The sequence below is a fragment of the Exophiala spinifera genome (assembly GCF_000836115.1).
Source record: "Exophiala spinifera strain CBS 89968 unplaced genomic scaffold supercont1.16, whole genome shotgun sequence".
Taxonomy (NCBI): domain Eukaryota; kingdom Fungi; phylum Ascomycota; class Eurotiomycetes; order Chaetothyriales; family Herpotrichiellaceae; genus Exophiala; species Exophiala spinifera.
Window position 1 is genome coordinate 1 of NW_015622528.1, and position 11,616 is coordinate 11,616.

An 11,616-nucleotide genomic window follows, 5' to 3' on the forward strand; every position below is an offset into this window, starting at 1 on the left:
CATTTGCGTCTCGCAGCGAAATTGCGCGACATAGTATGGCCAACCCTTGGCTGCGAAAGCTCTTCGCTAACTTTCTTACAGAGCTAATTCACATCAAACCACATGCTTGTGATTTCAAAGACTGCGGGAAGCAATTCACCCGGAGACCTAATTTGACTAGACACATGCGAGTGCATACCGGAGAGAAGCCTTATATGTGCGAGCGATGTAGCAAGGTATGCCCAGTTTCAGTCCCAGCGAGGGAAAACAGACTGTCTAACCTCCGTGCAGCCATTCTCCTTCTTGGGTAATTTGGTGAGACACCGCCGAATTCACTGCCCCTCTGCAAAGAAGAGCAGAGAAGGAGTGTCAACGAAACGTGACAGACAGCAGTCAATGTCTACACAGGATTTGACGGCACATCCTCTTTAGAGATTGTAGATATCGAAAACTATGGCTGGACCTGGAAGGATCGCTTTCGACTGGCCATTTGTCGTGGGCATGGGGGTTTACAAAGAACTTGTCGCGTCTACTACGTTGATATTTTGAGTAAGTCGGCAGCATTGGTCTACAAAGATCACTATGATCGTGTCCATGTGTAGATCATGGCCACCATGGATGGGTTCGATCTGGAACTATCTCGATGTCCGGGAAACTTGAACCGAAATTTGGCTCTGATTAGTCTGAAATGGCGTGTATGGATTCGGATATTTAGGCAGAATGGTAGCTTCTTCACTGAGCACTGCTTAAATTGCTCAGGGTAAACAGTACTGTAAATGTGTCACTGCACTGGGAAGTATGTTTAATGATGAGGCTCAGCCTCAAGCCACCCTGCTGGTACTGCCAGAGAAATTGCTGTGAGAATCCGCATGGCTGAATGATAGATTCGACGGTGTTGTGCCTATTGCATCTTGGCAGCTTGTGTGCGCAGTATTAAACAGTTCAGTGCTTCGACCTTTTCTGCCTTACAGCCCCTTTCAGCTTGCTCCTTCACATTATTTTCAGAACCAACAGGCACAAGTTATTCTCTCACATAGCATTCAGGTCAACTTATGGATATCGAGTCGCTATTATTGGATCCGAACCAGTCAGAAGGGTCGCCCGGGGAAGATTCTACTACTATCGACATAGACTCAACTGCAACTGGGCACGAGGTCGTCCAAGTGTCCGAGGAATCTATCGACTGTCAGGCAACAGACCAGAGATTTTCCTACGAACAGCTGTTGCTGATTCTCTCTTGCTTGTATGTAACCACAGGAGATCATTATCGCACTGGTGATGAGCGACCACTAGATGATATCATTCAACGGCATCCAGAAACTTGGACGCAAACGCTGGACAAAGAGAGCTGGAAAAGTGTTCATCATGCTTTCAATTCTATATCTTCCACAATGGTTGCGTCTAAGGAGTTGAAGCTATGGAGGAACATTATTCTCGACAAGCTACAGCGCCTGCCGGATCAAAGTATCCCTCGAATAATACCAGAACAATTGGACTGGGATTGGGAGCGCAGTGCTCATCTGGTTTGTCTTCATTATGGAGTTTCATCTGCCGATCCGGATATGTCAAAATTTTGGGACGAAGAGCGATTTACCAGGCTTACCGAGAAGCTCAGCGGCTCTGCCATGTTCCCGAACTCTCTTACTTTGGGGGAACTCAAGTCAGCGGTGAACAGCCTAGCATTGCTGCTCGGTAAACCAGCTGAGCTAAATCCAAGTCTATTTCCGCTGATGATTCCGAGGGATCGCACGAGGCGATCTGCAGAAGGAGGCTTAGGTGGGCGGAATGCCAAAATCTCAAGGAGGAGACCTTGACTCGATGGAAGGGTCTTGACTCGAGAGGATGTTAGGTGAGGAACTCCGGGGGCTTCAACTGTCATCTTGTCATTCGTCGTTGGCCGGGCCAGCGAATGTTGTTGTAGAAAGCTGTATTTATTGCCTTCTCAGATCTCAGCTCCTGAGCTATATTTCAAAAAAGAAGCGTGCATTTTACCTCTAGGGCGCCAACAGATTTAGGAGGAGTATCAAGGCGTGAAGCCACAAGTGGCTGTATTTAATAACACCCACCTATTTTTCTTTGGTCTTACATTCTCTCTTCGACAAAAACGCCGCGTGTAGTCTCCGTAGGAGCACCCAGATTCCCCCAAAATTTACGTCCGCCTGCAGCTCACGCCCACAATCGCGGGATTTGGTCTTGACTAGGCCAAAATGGCGTTTCGAACATAAAGTCTCTTCGCTCTCTGTTGCATTCTGGACTCATCATTCTCACTTGTTAAACCATTTCCTAGTCTCAACCCCCTTTTGTACTTCACCCCCACATAGGACTCTGAAGAGGGCTGATCTGGAGACTGTCTTTCGCTACTTCTTGCCTCCCTGGTACGGCTGCCTCCTTCTTCGCTCAGAACTTTTGCGGTTTTGAACGACTGCCATTCTCCCTTCCACAGACACGAGCGACTTCACAGAAGGATCGAAGACTTAGGACCCAGTCTCTCGAGCTCTCTGATGACAGCTTGGATAGTCAATCTCCACAATCAGCCTACCGACCAGATGTTTTCAATGGTCGGCGTTTTACCCTTCTGTTGTATATTAGCTTGACGATAGCCGGTCATCTGAGTCTTTTTCTCCTGTTTTGCGGTCATGCTGATTGTTTCCCAGAGCCGTTTCTTGCTAACGACCTTTCTGATGCGCGACGACAAGCGACCACCACCGCGGCTGCCCGTCCCTGCACCCAAGGATGACCGCTCATCCTCGGCAAGCTCGACCGGTAGTGGTCAGTTGGCCTCGACTGTTCCTCTGCCAGCACGGTTCCCGCTCCGATCACGAACTGGGTGCTGGACATGCCGCACACGCAAGAGGAAATGTGATGAACAGCGACCAAAGTGTGCCCTCTGTACTCGGCAGGGTCATACTTGCGACTACGCTCTTCGCCTGACATTTAGAGATGAGACAACACGGGTGCAAGACCGGATACAGAAAATCACGCGAATCGAAAACAGCAAATTGGACCGTAAGTCTTCTATATGGCGGCACGAAAAGCCCCTACTAACCTCTAAATAGCCAACTCACACGCAAGGACCTACAACAGCTCCGGGTCTATGTCAGTAGATGATCTACCACATTTTGCGGCTGAGTCGATGGCCGACGAAGGACGAGAGAAAAAGGTGGAACACTTTAGCCCGGACACATACGTGGTTGATAATCAAGACGGTTTTAAAACCCTGCTCGAGTACAATGATGGACTCGCCTTCAAAAGAGAACCCGATGTGTGTCCACCACGAGCATTAATGGCAGCAACCCATCTGAGCCTTTCTGAGCGAGATATCGCAGTTGAGGGTATCCCGTTAGCGCGAGGCCCTGAGGATATCACTTCCTCAAGATTCGAGGACATTACCCGACAGACCACATTAAGTTCATCCAAGAACCTACACTCCCAGCTGTCTTCTCTCGGCTGGAACACTACTGGGAACGAGCGTTCAGGATTCGAGCTCCGGTTTGATAACAATGTTTCGTGGTATGTTTGATCCCTGTAAATGCGTCTGTTATTGACATATAAGACAGGATAGCCACCGCCTACGACTCTCGGCAATCTTCAGAAAATGGTGCCGATCATTACGAAACGATCTTTAATGAAGAAATCACATACGGATTGGCGCTACCATCACTATCACCCCGTCCGAACTTGTACAATCCCTATCAACAGCTTTACTCATGGCAGTCGCAGCAAACATATCTATCGCAAAGTCATGCTGACGCAATGAATGATGTTAACATTATTGAGGACAACAATTTCGCGCAGCACTACGATCAAAACTCAGCCAATCCAACCGTATGAGCGGCTTGAGAAAGGATACGAATCGAGGTACGCATACAGGTCGCATTTGGTAATCAGATGGAGCCTCCACGACGGGGTTGCTAGTCTCTGCAAGTCGAAACCTGACGTGTCTACAGATAGGTGGTATAGAGGGCGGTTTCGACGACATTCTTCAGGTGGAACCAAGGGGTTGGGCACCTTTTGCAAAATAAGTGTGGCTTTACTCGCCACTCAAACCAAACCCTGGTTTTGAAGCTGAACAGCTGGCAACTCAGTAAACGAAGCTGGGAGTTCAATATTCTCCTGGTTTCTTGTAGAATCAACATTCATGGCCTAGCCTACTATTGCGAAGGAAAGTGGCTTCATCAATCGTGCGAAACCAATGATTATTTCGTATTTCGTCCTCGACTTGTCCTATTAGCCAAATAGGTCAGAGGGTTCTACACGAGGCGTATTCTGTTACGAGCAAGGAGAAACATTGGCCCCTGCCATACAGGCGCATGGTGGCTCCATATAAAAGGCAAACAGGTGCGAGTGACCTTTGATTCGACCAGGCGTCGAGCCAGACAGGCCCGTACAATTCTGATTGCCCTCGAACGCGTATTTTCACTTGGTGGTTGCCTTTTTGGTTAGCGAAGCCTTCACAGAGTACAAGACAAGGCGAAGTATTATCAAAAGTACGTATAAGAATCTCCTTCGCCTGGGTCACAGTCTCTCTCCATTTTCACTCTGACTCATCGAAATTGGCTCTCGTTCCACTTTACGCGAGTTTCGCTATCGGGGTTCAACATCCAAAGACATTCAGATCTCCCACTGCAGCCGACACCATGTCACGGTTCAGACCAAAAGCAGGCCTGTCAGAAACCTCTCAGCCTTCTGGCCCTAGCGCCACGTCCTCGTCGTCGCCAATTTTCAACAGCAAGACTTCTAGGTACGCCTTCACGAGCCTTCGCCCGCATATCTTTATTTCTCATTAAGTTTCTGGGATCTAGAGCTGTCCGACAAAGACAGCAGCACCAGCAAGTATCGCTGCAGTCAAAGTCGAGAGAGGAACCCAGCAGTAATGAATTCCATCGATTAACCTTGGTCGACCACCATCGATCCAACAATCACCTTTCAGATCCCATGAGGCGTTCCAAACGCCCCGCCCTTGACCAGAACGCTTGCTATCCGAATAAGAAGGACGATCGTGGACCGGGATTGCCCTTTTCCGCACGCCACGAACGGGCCCTGTCTTCACCCACCTCCTCTACTTCCGCGAGAACACCAGCCCCGTCTCAAGCGTATCACTCTACTCAGAGGACACCGCTGTCTTCTCTCAAGTTACCCCCAGCGTCACCTACGTCGGGTGCTCGGCCTCATTCCCGTCCGCCCTCCCACCTCCGCTCCGTGTCCCAGGAAGGTGCAGTGAATGGACACTTCAAACAACCCGAAACCAGGCCTATCTCGCAGGAAAAGCTCGTTGATGATTTGGAAAAAATATACGCTGGCATCGTGAAGCTCGAGAAGAAGTGTGTCGAGACCTGTCACCAGCAGTCTCAGACTGCAAACAAGCTTTCCCATGAGCAGTGGCAGGCCCTGATTGTCTTGCATCGGACTCTGTTGCATGAGTATCATGACTTCTTCTTGGCCTGTCAACATCCAACTGCTTCACCTGCACTTCGGCTACTACCGACCAAACATGCCATGCCTGCGCGGATGTGTAGACATGGTATTCACAGTTTTCTTGAGCTGCTCCGCGATCGATTACCTTTCTCGCTCGAACACATGCTCAGATTTGTCTATCTTGCCTATCAAATGATAGGCCTGTTGATGGAATCGGTACCTGCTTTTTATGAGACTTGGATAGAGTGCCTAGGAGACCTTGGACGATACCGACTGGCCATTGAAGAATCTGATATGCGGGTTCGAGAACACTGGGCTGATATCGCCAGAATGTGGTACAATCGCGCTGCCGATCACTCACCAACGACTGGTCGTATACAGCATCACTTGGCTGTATTGGCGAGACAGAATATTGTTCGACAGCTCTTTTACTACTCCAAGGCTCTCATTAGCGATATCCCATTTGTGAATACCCGGATTTCAATCATGCGTTTGTTCTCTCCGTTTCTCGACAAATATGAGACAACAAGTCAAAAATATCTCAAGGTAGAAACTAGTCTGGTTACAGCGGCAGGAATACTTTTCACTCATGGTTTCATTCATGACTACTGCTCACACATCAGTCGATTTGTATCCGAGTTAGACGGCACTATCAACAGAACCGGATCGAATTTCAAGACACAAGGAGCAGAGATGGCATCATGTCTAATCGCCATGATTCTCGACTTCGGAGCCGATGAAAATTATCTTTGGAAGGCTCTTTGTGCGAGTTCCGAGAAGAGTAGACAGACTCCAACTGAAGGACAATCGGATCCCCAATCTGGCAAAAATCCATCTGAGTATCCTATGGTCAAGACTCAACTGCACCGCAAATTCTGGGAACAAGATGGCCCTATCAATGCGCAAGACTTTATTCAGGCTGCTCCGCCACTCGGTGACCGATCAGGGGTTAAATTCTCTTCATCCGATGAAGTCACGTCATATGTTCTGCCTATCTGGCTCCAGTGCACTTCCATTGTTGCGTCTAAAGCTGGAGACAGAAATGTCCTCCCGTTTCTACATTTCACTCTGGCATTCATATGGAGTCAATCATATGTTCCAGAGGCTCTCATCTGCCTTGAGAAATTTATTCCGTGGACCGAACTGGCTTGGTCATTAAACTCAATGAGCAAATCTGGTGTGGCCGACAAAGAAGTCGAGTCTCCCGAATTCCCTCAACCACAGTCCGGGACGGGTCGTCACCTACCAGAGGATTTCTTGATGCGAGGATTCAAATGGTCTCAGTACTATTATCCCCCACACTTTTTTGATGGCCAAGTGACAGACGAGGACGAACGTCTACTGGAGCTGCCGAGTCATGCCGCGCCTCGTGCGACGAGGTGTCTATGGGTGGCATTACGACTTGCTAAGGTAAGGAAGATCCCCGTTGGATGGTCAGCACTCGCTAATCGGGACTTAGTTAAATCGGTACATTACCTACGACTTTCAGAAGCAATGGTTTTCTGTTTTGCCTTTACCGGTGGTGTGCCGCCAGTCTGATGTGATGGACGAAGATTGAACAGGGGCATCATTTTTCGCTTCCCCGGCGGGAGGGAAACGAGCGAGCCTGATTCAGCGGTGAACAACCTAGCATTTCTGATGGGCAAACCGGCTCAGCTGAAGATTCCCAGACCATTCCTACCCAAAGCATGTAAACTGATAATCCTGAGAGGTAGCATGAAGCGATCTTCATGGAAGGACTTAGATGGGCGGAATACCAAAGCCGTCAAAGAAGGATACGACCTTTCCTCGATAGATGGTCTTAGCGAGAGAGGATATTAGGTGATGGACTCTGAGGACTCAATCTGTCATCTTGTCATTCGTTGTTGGCAGGGTCAGCGAATGTTGACGTAGAAAGACGTATTGTTTCCTTCTCGGATCTTAGGTCCTGGGCAATATTGGACAAGGAAGTGTTCATTTTACCTGTATGGTGCTAACAGATGTAGAAGGAGTATCAAGGCATGAAATCACAAGCGGCTGTATTTAATACAGTAATTGAGCATTGACAGCTTCTAAGTTCAAAGCAAGGAGGACAAGGCGTAGAACGCAATCTCTCCTGAATTCCCGGCTTTTAGCTGCGCACATCTGCCCTTGTTTATGTTCTGCTCGTCCCCAATTCTCTACACATCTCAGCTTCGTCTCACTGTGTTGGGTACAGTAGCTGCAATGTCGCTTCCATCTGAATATTGGCGATGTCGCAATACCTGTCATTATCGCAAAAGGCCCAAAATCAGGGTAGGAATGCCTCCACACCTTTGCTGAAGTCGAAAGCTAACGAATTTTACGCAGCGTGATGGACCGCATTCCTAAGAAAATGGTGACAGAAGTTGAAGGTATGGTCGAATACCTGCGCACAGGGTTCAAAGTCCCTACGTGGCTTCCGCAGGCGTACAAAACTACGGATGATTCAAGATTCACCACCACAACTGCCTCGAAGGTTAACATCATTGTCCATATAGAGAGTCAGCCTGCAATCTCATGAGAGGCTGCTGCTCTTGCTCTATACCCCCTGGCCGGCCGAGAGTTGAAATTTGCAACGAACCCACAGTTACAATGTTCGAAGGCTTGAGGGAGAAGCTGTCATATACCCTTCAATTCGAGCTCGACTTGAAGGTGACAAGAGAAGATGTTTCAAGCTGTCCAAGGGGTGTGCATCCGAGAGTCGATCCACAGCGCACCCGAAGTATCAGGATACCCTTGCGAATGGGATACGAATGATGGTGAGAAATGGAACTGCCACCATGAGCTTCTGTGGTACAAACATGGCCATCAGCTTGATTGCAGGATGTGAGATGATTCGGTGTATCAATAAGATTCTTTTCAACTTAGAAATCGAATCTTCACATAGTCAAGTCGGAGTCAATGGGAGGACTCGGGTATCTGTGAATTGAAGGACACCGTGGGATGGTCATCATGCAATAAGCTAGGTAGCAGATATGAGACTTCAGTATTTCAACAATTGCTATCGTGTTTGAAACCTCGGACCCCGAAATCCTATGCAGAGTACCATGAACTTCGTTCCCTGAAGATGGATACAGTATAGAAGACATGAAAGAGAGAAATCTGTCAAAATCTCCCATTAGATTCAATAGGCATCTGACTTGTCGAGGCAAGGGCGCCCGAGGCAAGTCTATTAGCCATATCAACAACCCCTATGAAAGGGGCTGTGTCACCCAGCGGACCCGAGAGTCAGCTTTTCTTTTGCAGAGGTTAATGTCCTTCTGGTTCTCCTGCTACAAGAGACCACAACTTGTGTCTTCTATCGACCCTGTCAGCAAGACCTCGGACGCCGATTCTCCCTTGGCCATCAACTGTCTTACAATGTACGTCCACCATTCCTACGTTGACAAAAAGTATTGTTCCTCTCCCCTGCGCCCAGGGCAGCTTATGCTAGCTGATTTCTCTTGATGGTAGTTCCTCCTCTCAATCTTCCATTTCACCGTCGCGATTCCTCTCGATACAATCACACTGCCTACAAAGATTCATAAAGTCGAGGGCCCCGGTCGACGCGGTTACATTTCAGTCCTGGTCAAATCGAACCTGACTTGACGGTTAGACTATTTGTTCGCGTGCTTGCCGTAGAAGGTATCTGGGCGAGTCAACATGACGACGATGTTGGACTTAAAACTAAAACAGTCTTTACTTATACTTGGCTCCCTATCGACACTCCGGGGCTTCCACTACGAATTTGGCGATATGCGTCTGCTGGAGGACTTGGTACAACGAGACCTGGAAGCGTGGCTTCCGCGGGTGGGCACTGAAGACTATGGAGAATTCCAAGATGCACAAACAGCACATAGTAACAGCTGGAAGGCCCTCACTTCAGAATTTGTGTCTGTCTTCCCTGGTGCCTTCCCGAAAGATGAGGAAGCTTTGAAGACGCTAGCATGTCAACTGCGCAGTCAGCTCAGGCACACTCTTGAACGGATGAGCCAGCTCCCGGATGGGCGTGAGAAGACATTCCTGAAACCACTACAGCAATTCGTGTGCGCAGATCTTACGTGGGAGATGAACGCTTGGCTGGTTCTTTACAGCTCTGCTGTGATCCCTTCCGGGGATCAGTTTGGTTCAAAACTGTGGAACACACGCAACCGAGACTGGAACCAGTTAGCGGAGTTCCTGGGTACTTCGTGTCTATTTAGCAAGCCTCTCACCTCCAGGAAGCTTACCGCAACATCTCTTCAAGACTGGATCCGGAAGCTGGAGTCATTATTCTGTGGTCTAGAAGATCACCAGTAAGTCTATGGGTCAAGATCCGGAACCCCTACTGACAATTTGCTCTTCTCGCCAGTACAGTATCGACTCAAGCGAGCCAATAAATGTGGCGGTCTTTTACGTGTGCGAAGCGAATGACAATGAATTCATCAAACACTTTCGAGGCTTACATTGCTTCGCCACCGTTGGGAGGAACGCCACTTCGGAGGCCGGCAAATGGCTGTATCGATGCATCTTGGAAAAGCACGAGTCATCGGTCACCGAAGATGATCTCATCATGAACAACCGGGGACCAACATACCACAAGACCTTTGAAGATCAATCTCGGGCCGTCCAATGCTGGGAAGACATTGTTGGAAACTCCAAACATCTTTTAGATCATCGCTGTCCAAGGCCCGGTCCGGGAAGTAGGGCCGCATCGGATCGTCCTAATGTATTTAAGGACATTGAGCTTTTCCAAGCATACATGATCTAAAGGAAACAATTTGTCTGCGCCACAGGAAGGGCTTTGGAAATTGCAAAAGTGTACGGAGATTGAAAAAACAGAATCAAGTCTCGCGAAAGGCTGTTCATTCGTGTCTGAACGACCTATGGCTAGACAGCAAAATCAACAATTCTCGTCACATTATTTTCGTCAGAGCGCGTCGTTCCAAAATCAAGCCATTCTTTGGTATTGTTCACCCCTTTTGAGTCTCATTCGGTCACTCATTATATGACTGCGCTTGTGTGTGGTTGACGCTTATCCACAGACCCATAGCAGGTAGATCGAGACTTCATGGATTGGAAAACTTCAGCTAGGGTGAAAGTTGCACTCCATTCCTCTGTGTGAGCGAGGTTGGACTCGTCCATTCGGTCAAATTCAACCTGGGACATTGCTTGGCCTTTCTGCCAATGGTCTATTAGGTCGTCGCACCAGCGTGTTCGCAAACAGTGCTTGGTGGTATTGCAAGGGAGCTATGACCGCGCTATAGCACTTGATATAGACGGACACAATTGCGTACAAGGAAATAATCCGAGGTTGAAGAAATTGGAGAGGTCTTCTGTGTGTAAATAACGTGACTCTGATGACTCCGGTAGGCGCGATTAAGGAAAACTGTGCTGCATTTGAGTATGGAGAGACGAGTCTGTAGTCTCGGTCACCAGAAGGGAAATCAACGGTGATACACTCAGGATGTCGACCACGTTCCAGACCGAAAATTGTAAGGTATACGGTACCACCGCATTGATCGACTGTAAAGATAGGGACAAATTCGATATTGGACATGCTGCCCTCTGTGGAGGATTGGATTGATGATTTCACTGCAGACGTTTACAGAACAACTTGGGCAGCGATCTAAGAAACTATGGGGACGATGAGGCCATCCCTCAGTTTAAGTCAAGAACCGGGCGATACAGTACTGATTGTGCTCCTCTCTGAAGTACACGACTGTAGTAGCTGCGCTGTCAAGTTCTTTGAACTCAATGGTCGGTGTTTGACCTATCATTCTCCTACATTATGCGCCCGCATCAAGCTCTGTACAGTCGAAATCGATCATCCTTGGGAAGAATTACCGGCATGCGAGTCCGGGCACGGGACTGTGGGATTATCGGCAGCGATAACCGTTGGGTACGGGACCATGCAGCCCGCAGATGTCGACTTATTGTCTTGACTTGGCTTCTTGGATCGTCGCGGAAAGATATGTCTAGCCTTCATTGGCTGCCGCGCCGACATTGAACCTTTCGCGGTCGCCGACCCTGAAAGGACATTTGCACTAGCTTCGGTGCGCTTGAACGCGGGTTGGTTGAAATCTCGGCCGTCGGGAATGGCACTCTTTCCAAAGAGTAAAAAGGAGGGTATGGTGTTCCTTAGGATCATAATGGTTGTCCTGGAAAGTTGATTTACACCTCGAATGTAGCTTGCATGCCTGGCGAGGGTATTTAATGTTGGAAGAGAGGACGGCCAGGGGCGTGCGGGTTCGCTGGTGTATC

General features: G+C 48.7%; 4 protein-coding genes across 4 annotated transcripts; all 4 read left to right on the forward strand.

The window, feature by feature from the left end:
* Positions 1-1,370: 1,370 nt before the first annotated feature.
* Positions 1,371-1,755, forward strand: PV08_12088 (uncharacterized protein; the record flags this gene model as incomplete). Its single annotated transcript, XM_016386395.1, has 2 exons — positions 1,371-1,671; positions 1,721-1,755. 2 exons carry the CDS (start codon positions 1,371-1,373, stop codon positions 1,753-1,755), a joined length of 336 nt encoding a protein of 111 aa, XP_016229874.1.
* An 860-nt stretch (positions 1,756-2,615) lies between these two features.
* Positions 2,616-3,810, forward strand: PV08_12089 (uncharacterized protein; the record flags this gene model as incomplete). The annotated part of the gene is made up of 3 exons (XM_016386396.1): positions 2,616-2,985; positions 3,036-3,489; positions 3,537-3,810. 3 exons carry the CDS (start codon positions 2,616-2,618, stop codon positions 3,808-3,810), a joined length of 1,098 nt encoding a protein of 365 aa, XP_016229875.1.
* An 806-nt stretch (positions 3,811-4,616) lies between these two features.
* On the forward strand, positions 4,617-6,952 carry PV08_12090 (uncharacterized protein; the record flags this gene model as incomplete). Its single annotated transcript, XM_016386397.1, has 3 exons — positions 4,617-4,720; positions 4,782-6,804; positions 6,854-6,952. 3 exons carry the CDS (start codon positions 4,617-4,619, stop codon positions 6,950-6,952), a joined length of 2,226 nt encoding a protein of 741 aa, XP_016229876.1.
* A 2,084-nt stretch (positions 6,953-9,036) lies between these two features.
* Positions 9,037-10,123, forward strand: PV08_12091 (uncharacterized protein; the record flags this gene model as incomplete). Its single annotated transcript, XM_016386398.1, has 2 exons — positions 9,037-9,668; positions 9,730-10,123. 2 exons carry the CDS (start codon positions 9,037-9,039, stop codon positions 10,121-10,123), a joined length of 1,026 nt encoding a protein of 341 aa, XP_016229877.1.
* Between the last annotated feature and the right edge of the window lie 1,493 nt (positions 10,124-11,616).